Genomic DNA, 27,932 nt, shown 5'->3' on the forward strand with positions numbered 1-27,932 from the left:
AATTACTTCATTGGATAAAGTGTTATTAAGGTTCCTCAGGAAAACTGCTTTACTGTTTAATTCCCTCAGAGATTAGTTCTGCCAATTGTGCAGTGTGCTTTGACATGAAGTCAGTGCGGAGGTTAGTAGGTACATATATACTGAAACCAAGTTCTATCTGGGATCATGGAGAATGGTTACTGGATCCCAAGTTTGGAATGGACTACCCTTATAGGAAGCTGATCTTTCAGATCGATTTCAGCGAGGTGGTGAGACTACCAATGAAATACATCCCCATGTTGATGGACGTGTACCTGGGTTAACTGCTTTTGTTAATGAGGAGAATGCTAAACTGTGTTGCAAAATGTGTCTTTCAGAGCAGAACTCTCCCAGGAACACTGTGTAACAAGCTGTATGTTAGCGAGCACATCTCCAGCAGTGAGGTACAGTCCAGTCAGTCACTCTACAACTTCCAAAACTGTCGTGAAACGCTCGGTCAGCACATTGCCCATGCCTTTTACTCCCGGTGTTTTAATCAGGGTGTTTACAAAAGGAAATTACTTCTTTAAAAAACATTCGGGAGAATAAAATTGACAGATGAATGCCTAATATTCCAAGCCAAAATAATTTGTGTGAAGTCTCTTGGAAACAACTGCCCGTTCCTTTCTTTATATGCAGCATTTCCACCATTTAATTGCTTAGGAAACCATTCCAACTGGTCTCTGCACCTGAGACCAGAGAAACACAAAGGCAGGCCCAGGACGGAAGGCTCGTCCTACCCAATGTGGTGCCAAGGAATTCTGAAAGCATGTAGACTGCTGCTTATTAAAGCAGCACAAAGTGGGTGAGGCAAAAACCCTGACCATTTTCCAATCTGTGACCATATTATTTTTCAGCTTGTGGGAATTTCTCATACACACACGTCTCTGCACTTCAGCTATTGGTCAGCATGGGTTTGTTGGGGGAGGTATGGTCAGGGCAGAGGAAGTAAACATTAAGGCACACGGGAGCAGGTTAAAGCAACATTTCAAAGACCATCTGAAATGAACATTGAGAAACAGAGAAAACTCAGTGCAGTGGGAGACCACTTGGTCTGTCATTTTTATGATGTCCAAACTAATTTCATCTTCAGCTCTTGGGCCTGACACTAACTGCATATCCAAGGGGTTTTCTTTTTACAAAGAGGTGAGAATTTCTGCCTCTATCCATATAAGCAGTCAGTCCCAGATCCCCCAGTGTCTCAGTGAAACGGTCAACTCTCCTCTCGTCCTGGTCAAACCAAATAAAGCATTGTCTCCAAGAGGGTTATGTAACAGAGACCATGAACATCAAAATATTTGCAAAGCTTTTACAGCAACTGACACACTAACACATTCATTACAAGTCATACAGGATACTGTAAATGGCGACATAATACTGCCCCAGTGTGAAAACTTAGCCATTGACAACAGAACATGTGAAACCTCCTGTCTCAGTCACAACAGATGGAAAGACTTCAAACACCCTTACCTCTTTTTCTATGAACATCTAAATAGGAAAGGCAACAGGACAGTTAAGAAATATTAAACGTGACTGAAGTTTTTAAACATTATATGTTGTAAGAAGGTCATGGGTAACGGAGATCCTGGGCGGCTCCCTCGGTTTCCATGATGCCTGAATCTAATACTCATGGAATGTTGGTTGGGGATGCTTCCTGCTGATTAATATTGGATCTTTACTTAAATAATTGCAAAATAATTGGTTTGAAGATGACTAAGTAACTGATACCAACACTCACATTAAATAATTAGAAATCAACCATTAACACTGGAGATTATTCTTCCCACGTGCAGGTAGCTTTCAGGTTTCTGGAACAGGGAGTAGTATTTTGATGCCTTCAGAGTACAGATTCCTTCGGTTCTGAATCAGTGGTGTTAGCAGGAGCTGACAGCTGTTTAGTGTAAGAGACCAGGGGAGAGGTTTCTTCCTCGGAACTCGGGTTAGCTACAGCTTCAACTTTCACATCCGTCAGTTCTGGTTTCGCCGGGTCCAGTTCGGAATGGCAGGTGTAGTGAAGAATCCCTGCTCCCAGAGCATCGCCCTCCACGTTGACCACAGTGCAGCTCCGGTCCCTGTTCACAGTCACAGCCATCAGTCAGTGTACAGTGTGAGGGGAAGAGGGGCTCTACAACCCTGTACCACCCCCCCTCCCCACCCCCCCTCCCCACACCCCCCCCCCAGCCCATGCTTCTGTTAGGGGCGAAACTAACTCTCGGATACTGCTCTGGGTAAGAGAAGCCCACACACCTGTCTCAGTGCAGAAGCCACCAGGGCTGAGCTCAAAGATGGCATTACCCAAACCCTACCTCAGGTAAGTCTTCCAGCTGGGGGCACTGTGTAGCTGGGGAACACGGAACATTCCTCAGGAGCTGGATGAGGCCATTCAGCCCCCTCTATCATCCAATGAGATCATGGCTTTTCAGGAGAATGACAGCCCCTGCACTGCCCCTACTATCATCCCAGCTGAGTGGCCTCATCCAGGATTAACTGGGGTCTGTCCAGGGCCTTGGTCAGCTCAACATCAATGTGCATTATTCAGGGGCCAATCAGAAGTGAAGACACTCTTATGTTGACCAAAGTCAAGCTGCCAACAATCTCTGAGGATCTTGGTGATTGTCCAGGCTTTCCTGTGGCTTGCTGGGGTGTCAGTAACTGGAGTGACCCCGCACTCAGCTGACTGTCTCAGTCTCACCACAAAGCAGCAACCTGGAGTTCCTTTTCCAGAATCTTCCTTTCCTGGACACTCTAGCGATAGTGACGGGGATGACCGCACAGAATAGCAGTTCCCTGATTGGACCACACTAACAGCCCAATCAGGAAGCCCTGGCTGATAGAAAAGGTTGAATGTCAGGGATTAAAAACCGAAAGAACTACAGATGCTGCAAGTCACTTCTGAGGAAGGGTGACCGGACCCGAAACGTTAACTCTGATTTCTCTCCACAAATGCTGCCAAATCTGCTGAGCTTTTCCAGCAATTTCTGTTTCTGTTTGTGAATGTCAGGGATGTCAAACCCCCCTGAATGCCTGGCTCAGTGAGAGACTATTGTCAAAAGTTGGGCATTTTTAAATAAAGGGCAATGGGATACCTCCCTCTGAAGAAATATTTCAGAAACTAAACTCCCTTTGGCCATCACCTCACCCACTGCTTCTTAAACTGCCCCAATATCCCAATATATGGGCGGCACAGTGGCTCAGTGGTTAGCACTGCTGCCTCACAGCACCAGGGACCTCGGGTTTGCACATTCTCCCCGTGTCTGTGTGGGTTTCGTCCAGGTGCTCCAGTTTCTTCCCACAGTCCAAAGATGGGCAGGTCAGGATGGATTAGTCAGGGGTGAATGTAGAATAATAGGGAGGGGGACAGGTCTGGGTGGATTACCCTACAGAGGGTCTGGGTGGCCTGTTTCCACATTGTAGGGATTCTATGATCCCACAGTACCCTCTGGTTAACGACAGTCTACCACCCCCAGATTTTAAATGAACAATTGATCTAGTGATAATTGCCATTTGTCAGAGAGAATTCAAAAGGTCTATCACCCTCTGTGCATCAAAGAGTTTCCTCATTTCAATCCTGAAAGGTCTGGTTCAAATATTCAGCCTCAGCATTAGTCTTGAATACCCTAGTGATTGAAAACCCCCTCCTTCCACTTTCTGTCCCCTTTTTTAATCTTGAAAAGCTGAAAATGTGTTGCTGGTCAAAGCACAGCAGGCCAGGCAGCATCTCAGGAATAGGGAATTCGACGTTTCGAGCATAAGCCCTTCATTAGGAAAGCCATTCCTGATGAAGGGCTTATGCTCGAAACATCGAATTCTCTATTCCTGAGATGCTGCCTGGCCTGCTGTGCTTTGACCAGCAACACATTTTCAGCTGTGATCTCCAGCATCTGCAGACCTCATTTTTTACCCTTAATCTTGAAAACTCAATTTAACCACCTATTAACCATCTACATTCCACAGAAAACAATACTGGATTGATCTCTCCTTGTTTAACTCCTGTAACCCAGGGGTAAACCTTCACGGTGGTATATCCTTCCTGAGGTGTGAAACAGTTCACTCTCTCTGGGTCTGGCCTAAGATAAAGCTCTTGTTGCTTTGAAACCAATATTCCCAACTCTATTATTTTGTTTCTTGGAAATATCTAACCAGGAGTATTCCCATTCCCAGTTAAAACCACAGGAGGGGTAGTAGTCAATTAGGAATCGAGAACCAAGGCCAACACTCTGCCAACATAGATTCAAATCCCGACACAGCAGCTGGGAAAATTTCGAGTTCAGTATTAAATCTGGAATACCAAGCTATCCCAATGATGACCATGTAACAACGGTCAAAAAAACCCCCCATCAGATTCACCCATATTCTTTAGGGGAGGAAATCTGCTGTCCTTTCCCAGTCTGGCCTACATATGATTGCAGACCCAGGGCAATAAAAGGGCCTCTGAAATGGCCCTTACAAGTCACTCAGTTCAAGGGCAGTTAGGGATAAGCAACAAGCCCACAACCCATACAAGAAACAGAACGTACTATCCCCAAAGTTCAGCTCCTATTGTCTGAGCAATGTAGGAGGAGTTAATGCATAGTTGAAAATGTGTTGCTGGAAAAGCGCAGCAGGACAGACAGCATCCAGGGAACAGGAGATTCGACGTTTCAGGCATAAGCCCTTCTTCTGTACGGTATTGGAGCCCAGATGGCCTCCTTCTTCAAGGACCGCAGATTCCCCCCAGACGTGATCGACGATGCCCTCCACCATATCTCCTCCACTTCCAGCTCCTCTGCCCTTGAGCCCCGCCCCTCCAACTGCCACCAGGACAGAACCTCACTGGTCCTCACCTACCACCCCACCAACCTCCGTATACAGCGTATCATCCGCCATCATTTCCGCCACCTCCAAACGGACCCCACCACCAGGGATATATTTCCCTCCCCTCCCCTATCAGCATTCCGCAAAGACCACTCCCTTCGTGACTCCCTCGTCAGGTCCACACTCCCCACCAACCCAACCTCCACTCCCGGCACCTTCCCCTGCAACCGCAGGAAATGCAAAACTTGCGCCCACACCTCCTCCCTTACTTCTCTCCAAGGCCCCAAGGGATCCTTCCATATCTGCCACAAATTCACCTGCACCTCCACACACATCATCTATTGCATCCGCTGCACCCGATGTGGCCTCCTCTATATTGGGGAGACAGGCCGTCTACTTGTGGAACGTTTCAGAGAACACCTCTGGGACACCCGGACCAACCAACCCAACCACCTCGTGGCTCAACACTTCAACTCCCCCTCCCACTCCACCAAGGACATGCAGGTCCTTGGACTCCTCCATCGCCAGACCATAGCAACACGACGGTTGGAGGAAGAGTGCCTCATCTTCCGCCTAGGAACCCTCCAACCAGAAGGGATGAACTCAGATTTCTCCAGTTTCCTCATTTCCCCTCCCCCCACCTTGTCTCAGTCAAATCCCTCGAACTCAGCACCACCTTCCTAACCTGCAATCTTCTTCCTGACCTCTCCGCCCCCACCCCACACCGGCCTATCACCCTCACCTTGACCTCCTTCCACCTATCACATCTCCATCGCCCCTCCCCCAAGTGCCTCCTCCCTACCTTTTATCTTAGCCTGCTGGACACACTTTCCTCATTCCTGAAGAAGGGCTTATGCCCGAAACGTCGAATCTCCTGTTCCTTGGATGCTGCCTGACCTGCTGCACTTTTCCAGCAACACATTTTCAGCTCTGATCTCCAGCATCTGCAGACCTCACTTTCTCCTTGGAGGTAATGCATAGTCAGTAAAAGGAGGGCTCCAATGTAACTCTACACTGCCATGTCTCAAATCCCTCCTTCCAAGGACAACAACCTCACCTTGCATTTATGTAGCACCTTCAAAGTAATAAAATTTGAAAGTGTACCAGAAAGAGATATTCAGGTTGGAGAAAGTTTTAAGGGATGTCTTAAAAATAAAAAGGTGAAAATGAGGACTGCAGATGCAGGAAAGCAGAGTCAAGGTTAAAGTGTTGCTGAAAAACACAGCAGGTCACCCAGCATCCAAGGAGCAGGAATAATCGATATATCGGGCGGGAGCCCTTCATCAAGAACTCTAATCTTAAAAATAAAAAGGTTTGGTTTTAATTTCTAGGGTATGTGGTGTTGCTGACAGAGGGCATCATTTTGAGAAAGCTGGTAGCCTGATACATTTATTCAGAAGAATTAAGGCGGTCTATTCTTAGTGTTAATGGATCTGTGTAAATACGGTGATAACACTGTTCACTTGTGGAACGTGTGGCAGTACTTCCTTCTCGCCCCAGGGGCTGGACGCTGCGCACGTTTCACAGTTGGATGTTGAATAACTAAATTTCTGGTTTATATCGAAGACTCTTAACAAAACTCATACTCAATAGGAAAAGAACTTGTAATTTAATAAGCCAAATATGCGTGTAATAGAACAATCCTGACACATGTTCATGTATACCACACTGAGCAGGTTTGAATTTATGAAGCTCAGCTCCCTCGTCTTGACTGTTCTGGAATGTGAATGTCTCATCACCCTTACAAGCTAGGAAAACACGGAGGCCGAAACTGAGGTAGTAAGAAAGTTGGAAGATGTTCATATGTGAGTGGGAGAGAGGAAATATTCTTCTGTAAATTACATTCACTGACTGAAGGGTTCAAGGGTGAGTGAGAGAGAAAGAAAGAGAGAAAGAAAGAGAGAGAGAGAGAGAGAGAGGACAGAAGCTGGTGGAAATGTTAACACTCTGTGATCTGATTTGTGCATACACTTGCTTGTCATGGATTGAATGTTTGTGTGTTGTTCCCAGGAGCTCGAGATCCAGAAATGTTATGAATTGAATTTGTATTTTGGGAATCTAAGATAATTTTAAAAGAAAAAGCCATTTTGTAGGACAGTGATACTGCACATGTTAGCTGAGCGAGGTTACCTCATGACCTTTTCCACATAGTTCAGACTAGTCCCTCGTTGCGATGTAGTGTTAAAAGGGAAGGTTATCGGGCCAAAGCAATCGGCCATTTGGGGCCTGGCTGGATCATGCTGTCCCACGTTGATGGGCCTGTATCTTAATTAGTCAAACGTACACAGACCTGTCAATGAGTTTCTCTTCCTCTGCAAACCTTTGTCATTTTATTGCTACTTATCGGATTAAGGACATGTGGGGTTTTGTAATTTTAATATCAGGTTCCGTATGAAGACAGCCTGTTTGCAGCAATAAGGAGGGTAGCCTGAGAGAGCTGTTAGGGGTCAGAGCCGGCTCCGCGACTCTGCTAATGGCTTTAGAACCTTAACTCAAGCCTGGCTCATAGGTATCCATGTTATAGTGTAATATTAATGCCATTGGTAAATAAAGATAATAATTTAAACTAAACTGCCTGTAAGAGTTTTATATTCCAGACTACCGCAGAGTATGATCTGTGGGATGAACCAACAGAGGCTTACAGGTCAGGTACATCAGGGATTCCCTGAGCCGTAACAAATAGGGACTTTAACCGTTTATTGCCCATCCCTAATTGCCCCTGAGCAAGTGGTGGTGAGTTCCTCCCCTTCCCCTTCAGTGGCACAGTCAGGTGGAGAGGTTTGTGGAGGGAATTCCCCAGCGCTTAGGCAGCTGAAGGAACATCCACTAACAGCACAGCCATGGGAATTAGAAACATACAGGATTCAGAATTGGAAGGGGGGGGGGTTAATCTCCATGATGGGGTAGGGTGGGGAATCGAATATTGTTACAGAGTTGGGGAGACTATGTAGGAATGTGAGAACAGGGAGAAGAACTTTGAAATTAAAATGTTGCTTGGCTTGGAGCAAGCAGAGGGGTGGGTGGGGGAAAGGGGGGGGCTCCCCTGTGAGTTACCAGCCCAGGTCTGAACCTCGGGTTTACGATGGTCTGCTACATAGTGAATGCTCCTGGGTGGCAACGTGTCTGATGGGATTAATGTGAGGCCAAGCCAAGAAGCTCACTGCTCACTGAGCAGGAAATAACACATTTATCCAAATTAACTCTCCAGTTTGGAAAATGTCCACATGTCAGCATTTCCAGGATATTAGTCCATCCTTACTTTCCCATCATTCCCGGGACCACATCTGAATGAAGGAAAAGTAGAGGTCCCAGACACAAGGAAACATTTAAATATTACATAAACAACTTGCTAAAAAATGGACTGTGGCTGATAGTGAGATCTTTTATACTTACACAATCCAGTCAACGGCTAAGATGAGCGAAAGGTCATTGGTGGGCAGTCCAATAGCTTCCAAGATGATGGCGATAGTCAGCACAGCACCAGCTGGAATTCCAGCTGCCCCAACACTCGAAGCTGTAGCCGTCACTCTGTGATTACAACCAGCAGCACGTCAACAACATTCACACTCTCTCACCAATCATCTCACTGCAGTGAGTCTACACACAGGCCATTCTGGCCACCTACTTTGTTTCTGCCCCAATCCCATCCCCTCTTTATCTCACCCATCGCTGATCCTTCTGCCATTTTCTCTCAAGTCTACCCTGCTCCCCAAACACCATAAGCCATAGGAACAGAGTAAGGCCATTCAGCCCATCGAGCCTGGTCTGCCTTTCGATAAGGTCACTGTTAATCTGATCATCCTCAACTCCACTCCCTGCCTTTCCTGCATAACCCTCAATTCCCTTCTTGAGTAAAAATCTGTCTGCCTCAGCCTTGAATATACTCAATGACCCAGCCTCGATAGCCCTCTGCAGGAAAGAATTCCACAAATGTGGGCAGCACTGGCAAGGTGGGCAATTGTTATCCATCTCTAGTTGCCTCATACTGAGTGGCTCTCAAAGCTGTTTCAGACAGAGGCTAGGTTGGTCGGGGGTGGGGGAACGGGGACATTTGGGGCAGGAACCAGAGACAATGCCTTCAGTCTTCCCCATATCTATTTGGTGGAACTATCTGTGTAACCAAAGTGGAGGAAAATGGATATGCAGTTGGATAACGTAGGCATAGCAGAGGAATGGAGAGAGGTGCTGGTATATGTCAATGTACGGGTGGGAAGCTCACCCTGGACCTGGTGGTGTTGCTGATGGGCCCCATGTAGATGAAAAATAGACAGGGGGCATCAGATGGAGCAGGAAGAGAAACCACTGGAAGAGAGTTCCTGGTTCTGATGAATAGGATAAAAACAAGCCGCAGGCAGCTGGAGGCCAGTGGAATGGGGTTGGAGGACGAGGGGAAGGTTATCTCTGTCACAAGCTGCAGGTCAGATTGAGGTGGATGAGGAGGAATGGTTTAACCAACAGAGTCTACAAGGAATGGCAGGTTCATTGATCCAAATATCCCCAACCTCTGGGATGATGCAAAAATTAATGGAGTGTGTGTAGAAATTGGCTGAGTATGTAACTTCACGGCAAACACAGCGTCAGGTGAAACCCACTGGTGAGCAGGCTCGGTCCAAATTGGAAAGATTTCTTGTTTATAGAGGAACGTGTGCTGCTGGGAATACGGAGAGGGACTCTGCTTTTGTTGCCTGGGAACTGTGGAAGTGAGGTTGGTCTGATTCACCTTTAGTGCTCAGGAGAGGGGTTTGCTGAATTAGCATCAGCTTCAGGTTTGATTAATGTGGAGACGCAAATAGAAAATGACAATTGATTTGTGGAGATGGGAACTGAGCAAATACTGGATCAGCTTTCAGACAAATGAGGTGCAATTATATCACATTTTGTGCTGTAATTGGGGTTGAGACTCTAACCCTGCTCCTGACATAAGCAGTTTGTCACATTGTCCATCTCAATAACCACCTGCTTCCAACATTGTAAAGTAGACAGGCAGGAGGCTGGAGGAACACAGCAGCCAGGCAGCACCAGGAGCTGGAGATTTCTGAGGTTTCAGGTGTAACCCTTCTTCAGGACTGGGGGTGCGGGTAAAGGGGAGTTGCACATAAAGGGGGGGGAGGGTTATGGATGGGAGGAGGGGCAGAGTGGTGAGGTAGTGACAGGTGGTACAGGTGGTAGGTACGTCCTGGTTGGTCGATGGGAGGAATGAATCCAGTTGGTAGCTGGAAGAAAGGGTCGATCAGAGGAATGGAAGGGAGGGGGAGGGTTTGGGAAGGAAGTCAGGGGATGGGAAGGAAGGTTATTTGAAATTGGAGAACTCAATGTTGAGTGCTCCGGGCTGTAATCTGCCCAGGGCGGTAGATGAGATGTTGTTCCTCCAGTTTGTGGTCTGAATCACTGTGGCAATGGAGGAGGCCAAGGATGGTCATGTTGGAAAGGGAGGGGGAAGGGGAATTAAAATGGGCAGTGACTGGGAGGTCAGGTCGGTCCTTATGGACCCTGAAACAGAAAGTGCTGGAGAAACTCAGCAGTATTTGTGGAGACAGAAACAGAGTGAATGCCTCAAGTTCAGTGACTCTCCCTCAGGCCAATGAAGAAACTGAAAATACCAGCTGTTCTGAAGAAGCCATGCTGTTTTCTCTCTCCACAGACAATGACATACTGGCTGAATTTCTCCAGGGCTCATACAGTGACAGGGCAGGCTCCAGGGCCCATACAGTGACAGGGCAGGCACCAGGGCCCATATAGTGACAGAGCAGGCACCAGGGCGCATACAGTGACAGGGCAGGCACCAAGGTCCATACAGTGACAGGGCAGGCACCAGGGCCCATACAGTGACAGGGCAGGCTCCAGGGCCCATACAGTGACAGGGCAGGCTCCAGGGCCCATACAGTGAAAGGGCAGGCTCCAGGGCCCATACAGTGAAAGGGCAGGCACCAGGGCCCATACAGTGACAGGGCAGGCTCCAGGGCCCATACAGTGAAAGGGCAGGCTCCAGGGCCCATACAGTGAAAGGGCAGGCACCAGGGCCATAGAGTGACAGGGCAGGTGCCAGGGCCATACAGTGTTCTGCTTGTGTTCTTAGAGTGGGACCTGGGGAACTCCACACCAGTTTAATAAGGACTGCTCTCTCCAGGTAAACTAAAGGCAGTGTGGCAGAGAGTGAGAGAACTCTGACACATCATCATAAAATAACAAAAAATGAGAACTTGATACTTACATAATGGTGAAGATCTGTCCTGCATCCAAGGTGACACTGTTCAAATTTGCAATGAAGACAGCAGCAATACTCTGAAACAAAGCAGCTCCATCCATGTTGACTGTAGCTCCAATGGGGAGAACAAACCGAGAGATCCTCTTATCGATTCCATTGTTTTCTTCCACACACTTGATCATTGAAGGCAGAGTGGCTGAACTGCAATGTACCATAAGGAGAGAGAGTCAAGATGCACCTTCCAAATCAGGGCACTCTATTGGACACAGCATGGTATCCACGTGGCTCAGGATCTGGCCTCAGCAATTCCACTTTGTAACAACAACTTGCATTTATAGAGTGCCTTCAAGCAGTAAAAGGTCACAAGTCACTGCAGCGATTATTCAATAAAGACTTCACTCCAAATCACATTTTAGGGAACAACTTGGTTAGAGTTTTGCAGGGACTCTTAATGGGAAAGAATGTGTGTGTGTGAGAGAGAGAGAGAGAGAGAGAGAGAGAAGGGGAGATACAGAGGAAAGAGAAAGTGAAGGTTGGGGGAGACCTTTCTTCTGATTTTTACCAGAAGAAGGGCTCATGCCCGAAACGTCGACTCTCCTGCTCCTTGGATGCTGCCTGACCTGCTGTGCTTTTTCAGCAACACATTTTTCAGCTCTGATCTCCAGCATCTGCAGTCCTCACCTTCTCCTCTGGTTTTTAACCTCCAGGACTGGGGGCAGTGATCTCTAACTCTGATCAATCAGGGCTGAAATGATCCTGGCTCCAACTTCCAAACAAAATCATCCATAAAGTGAGACCCTTCTCCTGGTATGAACCATCTGAGGACCATTAACAAAAGGAGAGTCCTTAATAAATCCAATGGAGAATTCAGGAGAAACCCCTTCCCCCTCCTCCAGAGAATGGGGAGAATGTGAACATGGCTCCCAGAGAGAGGTGTCAAGGTATACTGTCTACTGCAGATATATTCAACATGAGGCTGGAATGAGCACATGAGGGACAGAGGAAGAGGGGTTGATGTTGCCATGGTTATAATGTAGGGTGGGAGCAGGGTGACTGCATCTTAAACATGGCCAAAGACCAATTGGACAAATGTCCGGTTTCTGTAACATGGTCTTTCTTTTCTCCAGCCCCTGTTTCAGAGGTTGCTCCTGGTTTGGCATTGCCTTAAGCAGAGGGGCTGACCAGGAGACTCTCTGTCCCTCCTGCCATCTATCATCGGCCGACTGGATAGATGGACAGGCTAACCTCATCTTGTTACAAACACACCCTCCATGGCTGACCAGGGTCAGAGTTGGACTCGAACCTGGAGCTCTGTCCCACAGCTGGCAAAGACTGATTCGATTGCTACCCTTTCATTTTGCCCGGAGGTATGGAGCAGGAGTTGGAATCCCTGCAGAGAACTCAGGAAACTGGGCAGAACAGAAACATTTTACTGAGAACACAGTACTCTGCCAACATTGGCACCAATCCCAAATGTCAGGGAGAAGCCTGGCAGGGTCAGCTAAGATGGTTCAATGCCAAGCAGTCTTTTGGTTTAATCTCCCTCTCCTTGGAGACAGCAGTGTGGTGTGCTGACCAGTTTCGGGGTAATTAAGAGGCAGCCCTGGTGGTGTGGTCCCATACACACCAAGCTGATAGGTTTACTACCTTAAAGGGAGGTTGAATTTTAACAATGGTCAAACCATTTTACAGTCGAGGGTAAATACAGGGTTTGATTATATTTCAGATATGCTTTTAACCTGAAATCAAAGTCTCAAAACTACACTGCTGAGATTTGAACTCATGACGGGGAATTATTCGTCCAGCTTCAACATTACTAACGCAGTATGAGAGCCACGCCATTGTACTGTTCCTTTGGATTTGTTCACTCTCACCTTAACTCACAGGTTTCCCCATCTCCCTTTCCAAAACAGCTCCTCCCACTCATTGATCCAATTATTCCCCCCTTCCTGCCCCTACCTTCTAACCCTCTTTGCCCTGAGCACAAACTCCCCATGAACAGCACAATGGAGATGAACAAATTGTATTACACTGGAGCAGGCAGGTGGGACTCATTTAGTTTGGGATTATGGTTGGCATGGACTGGTTGGGCCGAAGGGTCTGTTTCTGTGCTGTATGACTCTATTGCCTCTTTACTGTTCACACCAATAACAATGAACACGGACTCTTCTACGGCAGTGTTTTTTCTGACATCCTTTTAATTGTAACCTTTTATCCCAAAGCTATCTGGGCTAAGCAAATATTTCGTAATCTGCAAAGCAAATACTCCATTAGCAGAGTGTCCATTAACATGTCAGTTCTATCATTTACCTTCCTAATGGCAGCACAAATCTGGGAAATATTAACAGACGCCCTTCGCATCTGCTAAAAGCAACTCTGCAAAGCCCTTCACTATTAGCTTACAATGTGCTGACAATGTTAACAGGTGACAGCGATTCCCACATAACACAAAATAATAACAGCACAAAAACAAGCACTAAAAACCGCAGATGTTGGAAATCAGAAACAGAATGAGAAAGTGCTGGAGAAACTCAGCAGGCCTGGCAGCATCTGTGGAGAGAGAGCAGAGTTAACATTTTGAGTCCAATGACTCTTCAAAACCAAAACTCTGCTCTCTCTCTCTCTATGACGATGTGGCTGACCACAGTAAACAGCAGTTTGCCACAGGACCATCCACTCACAGAACTTCCCCCGAGGGAAGGCTTTGGTCAAGTTCCCTACTTGTAAAATTCCAAAGATGGAAAAGTCTAGTTATTCCTGAAAATTAAAATCTCTTCAAATCTGAAGCAGAACACTTTAGTGCTGATGTCTGTCACACTCCATCACTGAAACCTCCACTCACATGATCATTATCTCAACAATTCCCACCTGCCTGGGTGAGTGCAGCTCCAACACCATCCAGGACATAGCAGTCTACTTGATTGGCACCACATCCACAAACATCCCCTCCCTCCACCACCAACGCTCAGTTACAACAGTGTGCCCAAACGACAAGAGGCTCTGCAGAAATTCACCAAAGACCCTCAGACAGCATCTTCCAAACCCACGACCACCTCCATCCAGAAGGACAAGGGGCAGCAGATACATGGGACCACCCCCGTGCAAGTTCCCCTTCAGGACACTCACCATCCTGAACTTGGAAATATATCACTGTTGCTTCACTGTCGCTGGATCAAAACCCTGGAATTCCCTCCCTAAGGGCATTGTGGGTCAACCCACAGCACATGGGGTCAAGAAGGCAGCTCATCCCCACCTTCTCAAAAGTACCTAAGGATGGCCAATAAATACTGGGCCCAGCCAGTGACCCACATGTTCCAAATGGAAACTATAAATTGATTATCAAATAGTCTCATGGTCAATCTTCCCTTCTCAATATTCCATGCCCTCTAGCCAATCCAGAATTCGATAGCTCTCTTCTGAGCAAAATGTTACAACCTTATTCTTCCTTACTGACCTGCGTGAGATCACTGTTCTCTAGAGGTTTGACTGCTCCCATCACCAAATGGTTCCAGGTTCCATCCATACAGATTTCCCAGAATGCAACCCCCCCCCCATGCTCCAGCTCTGATTTTCTCTTTCACATTATGGGCTGATTGTCCATCAATGATTCCCTGATCTCTGGAGCTCTCCCAATGATCACTTCAAGATCCCAGCTCTTTGACCAATCTGATGACTAGTCTTCTGTTTGGGAACTGCAGCCACTTGATGACCTCACCAACCATAAGGAAAAATATGTCACCCCCACCCTTGTGCCACCCCTCCCGAAGTGACATTGACGAGAAAACAGTGAGTGACAGACCTGGAGCACGTTCCGAATGCTGTGGTTAACGGAGTTACAATGCCCAACAGAAACTTGTACGGGTTTCTGCGAGTGAACAGCAAATAGATCAAGGGCAGTATGATCCCTCCGTGAATGAAATGGCCCAGGATAGAAGCAAGGACATATTTCCCCAAACCGGTTACTAGCAAAACCACATCCTCCATCTCCACGATTCTGCTGGCAACCAGGAACAGGATTCCAACCGGGGCATACCTGTTTCAAACAAGATGGATAGTCAGCATCAGGGTGACATCCTGCTCAGTCAAACACACACGGCAACAACGGTGGGTGGGGAGCAGAGAGGTGAGGGGTTGGGGGGCTGTGTGGGGTATGGGTGAGGGCATGGTTTAGGGGTGCAGTGTGGGGTAGGGGTGAGGGGGAGAACATGGTTGGGGAGCAGTGAGGGGTTGGGGTGAGAGTAGTGAGGGTGAAGGGGTGAAGGTATGGGGTGGTGAGGGTTTGGGTGAGAGGGTGGGGGGGTCAGGCGTGAGTGTGAAGGGGTGGCATGTGATGGAGGGAAGTGAGTTAGGGTGAGGGGGTTAGGGAAGTAGGTGTGGGGGAAAGGGGGAAGGTGTAGAAAAGGTGAGGGAGATGGGGTGGAGTGAGATTAAGGGGTGGAGGACGAGGGAGGTGAATGCGAGGGAGTGAGGGAGATGAGTGTGAAGGGAGGGAGTATGATGGGTGGGGTGTGAAGGAGGAGGGGAGAATGAGTGGGGGATGGGCAAGGGGAGGATGGGTTGGGACATGGGGGAGGGGGTGAGAGGGGGAGGATGGATGGGTGTGGGGGTTGGTGGTGGATGGGTAGAGGTGAGGGGTTTTGGGGGAGGGAGATGAGTGTGAAGAGAAGGAGAGGTTGGATGGCGTGTGGGAGGATAAGTGGGTTGGAGGGGAGGGGGTGAGGGGGAGGATGGGTGGGGTGTGGATGGGTGCGAGTGTGGGGGGTATTGGCGGGTGGGAGGTTGGGTGGGGGTGTGTGGGGTATTGGTGGGGGTGAGGATGGGTGGGGGTGTGGAGGGTATTGGTGGGGGTGAGGATGGGTGCGAGTGTGGGGGGTATTGGTGGGGGTGAGGATGGGTGGGGGTGTGGAGGGTATTGGTGGGGGTGAGGATGGGTGTGAGTGTGGGGGTATTGATGGGGATGAGGATGGGTGTGAGTGTGGGGGGTATTGTTGGGGGTGAGGATGGGTGGGGGTGTGGAGGGTATTGGTGGGGGTGAGGATGGGTGGGGGTGTGGAGGGTATTGGTGGGGGTGAGGATGGGTGTGAGTGTGGGGGGTATTGATGGGGGTGAGGATGGGTGTGAGTGTGGGGGGTATTGATGGGGGTGAGGATGGGTGTGAGTGTGGGGGGTATTGATGGGGGTGAGGATGGGTGTGAGTGTGGGGGGTATTGATGGGGGTGAGGATGGGTGGGGGTGTGGAGGGTATTGGTGGGGGTGAGGATGGGTGTGAGTGTGGGGGTATTGATGGGGATGAGGATGGGTGTGAGTGTGGGGGGTATTGTTGGGGGTGAGGATGGGTGGGGGTGTGGAGGGTATTGGTGGGGGTGAGGATGGGTGGGGGTGTGGAGGGTATTGGTGGGGGTGAGGATGGGTGTGAGTGTGGGGGGTATTGATGGGGGTGAGGATGGGTGTGAGTGTGGGGGGTATTGATGGGGGTGAGGATGGGTGTGAGTGTGGGGGGTATTGATGGGGGTGAGGATGGGTGTGAGTGTGGGGGGCATTGGTGGGAGTGAGGATGGGTGTGAGTGTGGGGGATATTGGTGGGGGTGAGGATGGGTGGGGGGTGTGTGGGGATGTTGGCAGGGTATGTTGGGTGGGGGGTGGGGAGTGATGGCAGTAGCAGCAACCCGTTCAGGACGGTTCTGTGAGCGAGCTCCTCGCTGAACCCTCACCACATTATCCACGAGACCAGGATCATGGTGGCATCATTGAAGCTGCTGAAGAACTGAATCAGCTGCTCTCCGTCACGGCCCAGCTTCCGGAGAGCAATCCCAAAGGTCATCGCAAACAGGATCAGTCCCAGGATGTTCATTCCCTCCACCTCGCTGCCAACTGGAACCTGGAATCACAGACAGAAAACATAGGCCGCAGAATCAGAGACAACCACAGCGAGGACTATCCACCCTGACTGACCTCTCACACAGACAGCGTCATGCTGAAACAGACTCATTCCTGCCCCAGGGAGTCAATGGCTGTGTTTGCTTTTCAAAGATTACTCCCCCCCACCCCACCCAAACCCCACCCAAACCCCCATGCTGGTCTGCACAACCCCACCCCGACAATCCCAGACCCCCTCCCACTCTGGTCTCCCCCAGCCAACCTCCTTTCATCAGACAGGGAGCAGCGTTTGCTCTTGGATAAGAAATGCCCAGTTGACAGAAATGTCCGGGACTGACATGAGAAAGTATTTCTCTAACGGCGGGGGGGGGGGGGGGGGGGGGGGTGGTGGTGGTGGTGAATTACTGCGATCTGCATCATGACAGAAACAGATTCAACGACCACTTTCAAATGGCAATCAGAGAAAGCAGTGGAAGGTGAAAACCTGGGATCACACAGATCTCCTGTTATTGCCTCCTCCAGTTCCCCACCATCTCTCCCTGCGGCTGGGTTTGGAGTTGTGTGCTTGACTGTGTACCTCTGCAAATAAACATTTATAAGAACAAACTCCAGAGCTCTCTTGGCAACCAGAGTTGCACATCTCTTACCTTTTCGAGGGTTGTGTTTCTGGATGTTAGGTTTTCACCGGGGGCAGTAGTCAGTACCCATTTATAATCTGTGGCATACTGAGAAAGGAAGCTTGTGTTAGACCCTGCCCTGGTTGTTCAATCATAACAAATAGCCACACATCAGGTGTGATTCACCAACAACACCAGCACACTGAGCTGTGTAACCCCACTAAAGGCAAACATAATTGGCCAGTTCTGGAGCCTGTCACCACGAGGTCACCTTTCACTATGTCCCCTGGCTTTTCCCCAGTCTCCGCCCCTGAGGATAGGGTCAAGGACTGCCATTGGATGGTGCAGTCTTATGGTAATACATTGTAGTGATCACCATGGCCTTCTGCAGGGGTAACTGAGCAGGCCATTCTCCCCCTCTTACCACCTGCTGTCCAGCCACCTGGAAGGATTTACTGTTGACAACCAATCAGCACAGCCGGAAAATTCTTGGAGTGGGACCCGCAACCCGGAACTTCCAGCCAAGAGACAGGGCTGTTGCTGCCAGCAGCCTTCCTGTCCTTTTAGCAACAATGTGCATTGTGTTGGCACCAGGAATGTCAAAGTTCTCACTTGCTTACTATTTGGGAGTTTAAAGATTATCACCACAATTTAATTCACACAAGGAAGCATTCCCCAAATGTTATTTTGAATATGGATCTTTTCCTAACCTTTGATGGACGCTGAACAACTGGAATTAATAAATGTTCCCTGGTGAGAAATGGCAGTGAGATACAGAGTTTGGTTGGTGCAGTAGGGAGAATAAGAGTAGGCATGGAAAGGACAGTATCTGCGTCAGCTGTTTACCAATGTCCCTGTCAGACCCGGATTAGTTTGAAGGTTTTAAAGGAGTAATTCTCACCGAGCGGAAAGCTGCAGCAACAAGATTTGAAGGAATCAGATTCCTGCAACAAACAAAAAGAAACAACAATTTCACAGCAAATCCAATCCAATCATTACTCGTCAAACTGCCTGCAGCGAAAAGAAAATAAACAGGAACCTCCTTTTAGGCAACAATTAGGATCTGGAACAAAATCAGAAATTGCTGAAACAACTCAGCAGGTCTGGCCACACCTGTGGAAAGAAAGTAGAGTTCACATTTCGGGACCCGGTGATTTTATTCTGAGACAGCCCAAGTGTCAGAAAGTTGCAGCAAACGTTCTGTGAAATAGGTTACGGGAGGTCAGTTTTGAAGCACATTATTCTGGCTGCAATCTCCAGACGCAGTTCCTCGGTAAACTTGTAACTATAACAGAATGTTTCTTCACAAAAACACACTTTATTCATGAGTTATCTGTAAGTACATTCCAAAACAGTTCAAGTCAGATGTTACAGAAAATACAATGAAAATATTGAATTTCTCATTTCAGCACTGCACAAATTAGGGGCCTTCATCCAAATGCAAAACCAGAACATTTCCTAAAGATGACCAGAAACTATTTACATTTCATTACAAGCCACAAGGGGGTTTGATAAGTTAAATAGCCCTCAGAATATCATGGCCCAAAGTATGATGTAACTGACCATGCATTGGTGGGCTATTGGCTATCTGGATGTGTAGTCACTTTTAAAGTTAATTAGTTCATTTAGAAGCCAAAAAAAAAAGCAGATACTGCTGGAGAAACTGCAATTCTGGCAGTATTTGTGGACAGAAAATGGAGTTAACGTTTTGAGTAAAAAGTGAGGTCTGCAGATGCTGGAGATCAGAGCTGAAAATGTGTTGCTGGTTAAAGCACAGCAGGTCAGGCAGCATCCAAGGAACAGGAAATTCGACGTTTCGGGCCAGAGCCCGATGAAGGGCTCCTGAAGGGCTCCCATTTCCTGATGAAGGGCTCTGGCCCTAAACATTTTGAGTCCAGAGACACCTCTTTAGAACCAGTTAGAAGCTGCTTGGTTAGAAAAAGAGAGATAGGAACACCCAGAAAGAGAACAATAATGTACGTCAAGCTTTGGGACGGCACACTGCCCCACCATCAACAAGGAATGTGATGGAATACTCCCCACCATGGCTGGCACGGTGGCTGAGTGGTTAGCACTGCTGCCTCATAGCACCAGGGTTCCAGGTTCAATTCCAGCCTTGGGCAACTGTCATTGTGGAGTTTGCACGTTCTCCCTGTGTCTCCATGGGTTTCCTCCGGGTGCTCCAGTTTCCTCCCACAGTCACAAAGGTGTGCAGGCCATGTTAAATTGCCCGTAGTGTTAGGTGGATTAGTCAGGGGTAAATATTAAGTCAGTAGTTGCCATGGGGGCAGTGTCTGTGTTTGGTCACACACTGTTAACAGACAGATCAGAGCCAGCCATAGCTCCTGGCTTCAGTGCATCTTTCTCCAACTATCTCATTGCCTTGGGAAATACACAGTCTTTGAGAGTTTTTTCCAGAAAAGGCAGATGTCCCACCTTCACCTTCCTGGGAGAAGCACCTCCCCACCCCCCACACCCCGCACCCCCCCCACCCCCAAAATGGCTGCACTTCCCTGCGGATGTAAGGCACAATGCAGACGGGATTTTAAAATGAGCAGAGTCTTAAATTGGCCTCAGATAGCTCCTGCCTCTGTGGAAGGCATCGTCTCCTCTGAGGCCTGGGCTATGTCACCAGCCTCCTGCTCATCCAACTCACTGCAGGGCAGGACAACATCGAGGGGGCACAGCTTTCTACAGCAACCTCCACCCAACCACCTCGTTGGGCAAATTCAGGCCAGTCTTTAACTTATCTAATCAGAAACAGTTTGTTGCTATACTCCGTGAGAAAGCTGCAAGAACATCAATGACCTTGAAGCAGTTATTATAAGCAAGGAGTTAAAATATTTACAGATCACAGCTTAACTCAAATTATACGACTCAGAAAGCAGTTCACTTCTGTTCCTTCAATTCCCCCCCGAACTCTTCCCACAGCCTACTGAAGGAGCTGACTCCTATATACACATCAAATACAATCAGGCCATTCAGCCCCTCTCACCTGCTCTATCAGTCAATAAGACCATGGCTGATCTTATGGGGAGAATGCGGGTAAGTGAAGTTGAAATACCCATCAGCCGTGATTGAATGGTGGAGTGGACACGATGGGCCGAATGGCCTTACTTCCACTCCTATGTCTTATGCAGTCTCAATTCCACATTCAAGAAAAAATCTTTTTACCTCAGCTTCAAAAATACTCAATGACCCTCCTCATCGTTCTCAGGAGAAGAAAGCTCAAAACTTTCAGAGAAACAAAATCCTCATTTCCTTCATAACTCGGAGATCTCTTCCATTTAAACATTGTCCCCTTGATTGAGTCTCCCTCCATAAGAGGTTACATTCGTCCAGCATCAACCTGAGAAATCTTCTCAGGATCTCATATTTATCAATGCAGTCACCCCTCATTCTTCTAACCACCAATGGATTCCGGCTGGGCCTAGCTCACCTCAGAACATAACTCGAGCCCTATTCCACAACTCAGCCCCAGCTGATCAACACAATTAAACCATGAATGAGTGGGGCAGTCCCCAAAATCTCCATCTAAAGGCAGCCTTGTAGGCCAGGGGGGAATGGGCTGTTTCATGCATTTGTTAACTGTACCCTCCGCCGTGTTCCACAAATTCCTGCAGCCCCAGAGTGTGTCTCTACCTGTCCACAGCCCAGCAGCCTGCTCTCGGGCTTATTTACCAAGTTCCTTTACAGTCCGTGGGAAAGTATTTGTACAATACACTCACACACAGCGAAAACAACTTCAGATCAAGGCTTTGAGCTTAACCCACTCACAGCCTCTCTGCACGGTATACACATTTGCAACAGCAGAAAATATGGAGTTATGTTCTATATTACAGTGATAAAGAAGGAAAAATTCAATTATGAATCTAACTCTTCAAACTGCCCTCCAGTTGTTCAATCCATTCCCCCAGGGTTTTATTGTGTCATATCACAGCCCCAGATTAAGTACAGGAACCTGGTAATACCCGGCTTCTAAATGTTCTTCATGGGATGGGGGTGACATTGGCTGGGCCAGGATTTGTTGCCCTGTCCCTAATTGCCCTTGACCTGAGTGTCTCACTTGGTCATTTCAGATGGCAGTCCACGTTGCTGTGGGTCTGGAGTCACATGTAGGTCAGACCAGGTAAGGATGGCAGATTTCCCTCCCTCAAGGGGGGAGTGAACCCGATGGGTTTTTACATAATCCACACTGGTTTCAGGATCCCCAGCACTGGGACTAGTTTTCAATTCCAAATCTTATGAATTGAATTTAAATTCAGCAAAAGCCATGCAGGGATCTGAGCCCATGTTCCCAGAGTGATTGGGTCACTGGGTCCAGTGACGTTACCCGTCATGTCACTGTCTCCCCTCAGAGAGAGACCGTAGGGGCCCAACTAAAGATAAAATACAGACGTGGCAGCACAATGGGAAACAATGTTAAGACCTTTCATGTCTTAGACTATGCACCATAAATAAAATATGAACCTGTTGTTGAGAAGATATAAATAAATGCTTCTAAAATCATTTTGATTTAAATGTTCCTAGTGAGGCACAGTTTAACTTCCCAAAAGCCTTCACACAAAATAGTAGCTGGACATCTCTGAATACTTACACTAATGAAAGGACCAGGTGTCTGATTTGATTTTAGTAACAACTGTTATATTTATAGTTTGATGAATTTTTAGCTGGAAGAAAAGGATGTTTTATATGACAGCAGTTTAGATATAAGGAAGTGAAATAAATTTCAAAACATCTGCCAAGTGTTGGAGCAAGAAAGCAGAATGCCTTGTTCTGTGCTCAGGCCGTGCAGTGTCACAGTGATAAGGAATCACCTTCAGCTTCTAGTTACAAAGTGGGCAAAGAGTAAGAGAGAGGGCAAAACGTTAACACTAACACTGATACCAAAAACAGCAAACAGAAATAACAATGGCCATTTTCTTCTTCAGATGTTCTATAACTGGGATTGAAAGCTAAGACAGGGAAAATGCAGCACCCGGTATTTACAGGATCAGTGGGTTATATATAGAACCACTGTCTAAGAGGATAAGAGTGTCTGCCTTTAGCACCATGGCTCAGTATCTCCCTCACTGTTTACTTTTTGTCACTCACACCTAAGAAATGTGTTGACTCCACAAACAAAAGGGCAGCATCGCTGATAGCTTTTGTTGTGTGAGTTTTAACTTTGTCCACCCCAGTACCTCCTCATCACTGCTAGTAGCTGCCAGGGGATTCATCCTTAATCCTTATCACATGGACTGCAGCGGCTTAAGCAGAGAACACCTCATTCAGGGGGCAATTAGAGGACAGCTCCTAAATGCTGGCCTTCCCAACTAAAGCCCACACAACAAAAAAACTAATTAGCATTGGATGAAATTAAGATGTAGAGATTTGCATAATTTCAGGGGTCCAAGTGAATAATTTTAAGCGAGGGTATATTTTCCAATAAATGCCAACTTTTACACAGCAAAGTCTCGATGGGGACTAAAGACACATCAAGAAACAGGCCCCACCTGGAGTATAAAACCATAGGCACCATCCACAGGAGCCCTCTCCCCTAACGTTCTCCACCCCAGTCCAACACCAGCACCTCCACATCATTGCCAAAAGGAACATCATTCACATTTCCTGTTCAATGTGACTGTCCTCTGGAACAGAAGGAACCAGTTCCAAACAACAGTTGTACTAAACTCGAAACATTAACTTCCAGTTCATGTTTCAGAGCTATAACGTCGATAAAAATCTTAAGAAAAACTGCAGATGATTACAACAAACATCAATTTTACATTCTACTGCAGAACTCCAGATAGTAAGGCCAACTGAAGACAGAATTGGAATCTCATATGTTGGAAAAGTTTGGAATATTGTCCATGCCACTAAACAATGTGAACCTAATTGGCTCCTGCATTAAGGTCAGGGCATCCAATCAATAAGATGCATTTGATCCTGATGTTTGGGAACATTGCTCTGAGTGACTGCACATGTTGAAGCTCAGTGAATGTGCTTCTGAAAACGCTTCATTGGAGACCCTTCAGTGCATCAGCAGCTCTCACTTGGCACTGAGTTATAAAAGCTGGGGAGGCCTAAAAGACCAGATAATGGCCTCTGTCATTAGTAAAATTCTGATCAAAGGGCAGGGGATAAATTCTGCCTCGAATGAACAGGAGATCCTGTAAATTGATCTGATAGTCATCAATCTGCTGACTCAGCCCACTTGGTCATCTGTTTTTACTTTCAAAGTTACATTACGCTTGGAAAATGGATAAATGGGATAGAGATTGAAAGAGTACATGGGGAAATACATTCACAAATCAATAAATAATGATATGTGTTAATAGGAGCATCTTTAAGAAGTTTAAAATTCCAGAGAGACAGATTGAAAAGCAAAGAAATGAATTTCAGTCTGAACTGAATCTTGGTTAGATTGCAAAGCTGGCTGGATTTGTATCACAAAAAAACACCGCATTGAGAACATCAACACTCTCAAAAGGAGGCAAAAGAAAAATTACAAAGGCAATACCTTTGGACCCCCAAGAGAATTTAATCATCAGGAAGATTGGACTAGGCTGAGATTGTCTATTCCAAACAGGGAAGGTGAATGGATGGCATGTAGAGAAGCTGCTGTCACAAACACAAGACAGTCACAAATAAATCCCTTCTGGAATTCTGAACAGACTGCATTGTGTAGGATATGGGGATTGTGCCATTCAACTGCTTGATCCTGTCAATGTGATCATGGCTGACATGGGACCTAACTGCACTTGCACACCTCAGCTCCTCGTAACCAACAAAGATGAAAGATTATTAACTGAGCCTCAGTGTCTACTACTTCCTGTGACAGCAAGTCACAAACATCAAGTTCCCTTTGTTTGAAGAAACATTTCCTGAGGTAACTCGATGTGATTTTAAGGCCAGACTCCCTCTCATACTGGGACCGTTTCTATCTATCACCCTCCACCTCCAACACATCCTTCCAAAATCCAACTGACCAAGCGTGACACTGAGACAGAGACAGGGATGGGGACAGTGATCAAGGCAATGAGTGAGAGAGAAAGAGACAGAGAGTGAGACAGAGAGTATGACAGTGATGTTTTCTTTAAATTCATAGAATCTTACAGATGTACAACACGGAAACAGACTCTTCGGTCCATGCCAACCAGATATCCTAAATTAATGTAGTCCCATTTGCCAGCATTAGGTCCATATTCCTCTAAACCTTTCTGATTCATTTACCCATCCAGATGCCTTTTAAATGTTGTAATTGTACTAGCCTCCACCACATCCTCTGGCAGCCCATTCCATACACACATCACCCTCTGCGTGAAATGTTGCCCCTTGGGGCCCTTTTAAATAGTTCCCTCTCACCTTAAACATGCCCTCCAGTTTTGCACTCCCCCACGCCAGGGAAGAGACCTTGTCTATTTACCCTATCCATGCCCCTCATGATTTTATAAATCTCCATAAGGTCACCCCTCAGCCTCACAGGATGGGGGCATCACTGGCTGGGCCCAGCATTTATTGCCCATCCCTAATTGCCCAGTGGGTAATAAAGAGTCAACCACATTGCTGTGGGTCTGGAGTCACATGTAGGCCAGACCAGATAAGGATGGCCGTTTCCTTCCCTAAAGGACATTAATAAACCAGATGGGGATTTCTGACAATTGACAATGGATTCATAGTCATCAATAGACTTCTAATTCCAGGTTTTTATTGAACTCCAATCTGCTCTCTGCAACAAGGTGAATCAATCCTGGGTCCCCAGATATTGCCCAGGTCTCTGGATTAATGATCTAACAGTCTAATAATACAACTAGGCCATCATCTCCTAAGAGTGAGTCAGTGAGCAAGACAGAGAGTGAGACAGAGAGTGAGACAGAGAGCAACGCTGTGAGAGATAGTGGGACTGACACTCAGTGTGACGGTGAGGCAGAGTGTGAGACAGTGAGTGAACCTGAGGGTGAGAAGAGACCAAATGAAGACTGATGTCAGTTGAAACTGCCAGGCTAGGCCAGCTCCCGAACGTGAGATTGCAGTCAATGCTTTCAGTTCTGGGGAGAGCCTGTTCAGCTACTCCCCTCAAAGTGACTGACCGCCTGAACTCTGTGCATTCACTGTCATTTCAATCAGATATTTAAACACAACCAACTATCCACAAGTAGCATGAACATCCTGCCTCTGGGTCAATCCCACCTTCCCACTGCAGGGGATATCTCACACGTCCTCAGCTCTTACAGGCCTAACTAATAAACATGGACCCCCTTCTCCAATAGTAGGCACCAGAGGAGGCCATTCAGCCCATTGTGTGTGCACTTGCACTCTGAAAGAGCTGTCACAGTTGTCCCACACACCACTCTCGAGCCCCACCAGTTTTCACTTCCCACGTTTCTAATCCACTTTTAGAAAGTTCCATTTCCCTTTCAGTCAGTGTGTTCCAGAACACAATTGGCTACATCAAAATCACTCCCCTCAGCCTCTCTGCCTATCCATCTAGTTGGAGTACCTCTGGTTACTAACTCACTTGCCAACACAACGAGCATGGCTTCTCCTTATTACATTCCGCAAAAAAATTAAGTTACTCATAAGATTTATAAAAGTGTATTACAAAACATTTTGATGTGAAAGTTACAGATGGAGCAGCAAAATTCCCACACATCATGGTCCACTCATGGTTGTCTCAGTCTGGTTGTAACAGTCTTAATATTAGGAACATTCATTTTCTTACAGGCACACAGTCTGAGGCTAAAACATTCCCAATCGGACATTACAACAACCGTATCAGAAACAGCTTTTCTCTATATCCCACTCTCAGCGAATTCTCTAAACCCCTGGTGATGTTAAACACCGCCATTAGTCTCCCTGAAACCATCTTTTACCTACCGATGCTGCATCCCAATGTGAGGACCATCAGAGGTAGGAACAGAAGTGGGCCATTCAGCCCATCAAGTCTAGCCCACCAATCAATGAGACCATAGCTGATCTGATCATCCTGGTGTCCACTTTCCTGCCTTTTCCTCATCATCCTCGATTCTGTTACTGATCTATCTCAGCCTTTAAGGACCCAGCCTCCACAGCCCTGGGCAGTAAAGAATTCCACAGATTCACCCCACCCCCCCTCCTCTCACAGAAGAGATTCCTCCCTGGACATTAAAATGGTGGTCCCCAAATTCTGGTCCTAAACTCTCCCATATCTACCTTGGCAAGTTCCCTGACAAGAGCTGAAAATGTGTTGCTGGAAAAGCGCAGCAGGTCAGGCAGCATCCAAGGAGCAGGAGAATCGACGTTTCGGGCATAAGCCCTTCTTCAGGAATGCCCGAAACATCGATTCTCCTTGGATGCTGCCTGACCTGCTGCGCTTTTCCAGCAACACATTTTCAGCTCTGATCTCCAGCATCTGCAGTCCTCACTTTCTACTCGAAGTTCCCTGACAATCCAGTGTGTTTCAGTAAGGTCCCCCTCTCAGACTGCGATGAGTGAACAGGGGGGTGTCTTACCTGAAGAGGTCCAGGAAGGTATCAGTTGCCTCTTTGTTGGGCAGGCTGGGGCTGGCAATGGGTTGGTCCATGGGCCGGACTTGGCCGCTCTGATCTCCTGGTTTGATGGTCAAGCCCAAGGTGACTCCGAGTGTAGATGCAATCAGGGTGGTCAGTGCAAAGTAGAGGATGGCTCTGCCCCCCAGTTTGCCCAGGGCTCTGGGGTCGATGCTAGCAGCTCCAGCTACCAGGCTGCAGAACACCACGGGCAGAATGATCATCTTGAGCAGCCGGAGCAGGAGCTCTCCGGGGAAAGCTAAATGCAGCATGTGGGTGCGGGAGAGCTGCAGCTTCCTGGCCGCGAGTCCAGCCGCCACCCCGAGCAACACCCCGGAGACGGTCAGCAGCACCAGGCAGTTCCTCCGCAGGAAAGCCCGCAGTTTAGCCGGGGCTCGCCGCTCCTCCCCGGGGCTCGGCCGGATCGCCACGCCGCTCAGACTGCATCCTCGGCGGCTGCCGTTAGCAAGCTGCTGCCCGGCTTCTGAGTCCTTCCCCATTGCAGGCAGAGCCCTGACCGTGTCTGGGCAACAGGGAGGTGTATCTGCCTGAGGCCGGAGACTGCAGGACAGTCAGGGACACTGAGGGTGGGTGGGTGTGACAGAGAATGTGAGTGTGAGTATATCTGTGTGTGTGAGGGTGTGTGTATCTGTGTGAGGGGGTGTGTGTGTGTAACAGAGAGAGAGAGAGTATGTGTGTGTGTATCTGTGTGAGGGAGTGTGTGTGTGTTTCTCTGTGTGTCTGTGTGAGAGTGTGTGGCTAAATATGTGTGTGTGAGAGAGAATAAGAGTGACTAATCTGAGAGAGAGTGTCTGTCAGGGACTGTCTCTAAGTGCAGTGTGTGAACAGGATGGGAAACTCAGAGATAACGGTGCAGGAGGAGCTCTGAGATGATGCAACCCAGCTCAGCTA

The 27,932-nt window shown here is 47.7% G+C and overlaps 1 protein-coding gene across 1 annotated transcript; it reads right to left on the reverse strand.

Annotated features, from left to right (window-relative positions):
• slc1a4 (solute carrier family 1 member 4) lies at window positions 1-27,842 on the reverse strand. Its single transcript, XM_060831100.1, has 8 exons — window positions 26,985-27,842; window positions 18,413-18,455; window positions 17,542-17,619; window positions 16,729-16,895; window positions 14,817-15,050; window positions 11,024-11,218; window positions 8,206-8,340; window positions 1-2,090 (listed from the first exon to the last, which is right to left on the reverse strand). The coding sequence occupies exons 1-8, from the start codon at window positions 27,518-27,520 to the stop codon at window positions 1,856-1,858; spliced, it is 1,623 nt and encodes a 540-aa protein (XP_060687083.1). The 5' UTR covers window positions 27,521-27,842; the 3' UTR covers window positions 1-1,855.
• Between the last annotated feature and the right edge of the window lie 90 nt (window positions 27,843-27,932).

The sequence above is a fragment of the Hemiscyllium ocellatum genome, chromosome 10, assembly GCF_020745735.1.
Source record: "Hemiscyllium ocellatum isolate sHemOce1 chromosome 10, sHemOce1.pat.X.cur, whole genome shotgun sequence".
NCBI lineage: Eukaryota > Metazoa > Chordata > Chondrichthyes > Orectolobiformes > Hemiscylliidae > Hemiscyllium > Hemiscyllium ocellatum.

What these genes read in the sequence shown, in the direction of transcription:
- slc1a4 (XM_060831100.1), bottom strand. Translation starts at nt 27,520, where the DNA reads ATGGGGAAGGACTCAGAAGCCGGGCAGCAGCTTGCTAACGGCAGCCGC. An exon ending in GCATTCGGAACGTGCTCCAG is followed by an intron (nt 11,219 to 14,816) that starts GTCTGTCACTCA and finishes GGTACATTGCAG; the next exon opens with TTCAGCCACTCTGCCTTCAA. An exon ending in GGACAGATCTTCACCATTAT is followed by an intron (nt 8,341 to 11,023) that starts GTAAGTATCAAG and finishes TTGTAATCACAG; the next exon opens with AGTGACGGCTACAGCTTCGA.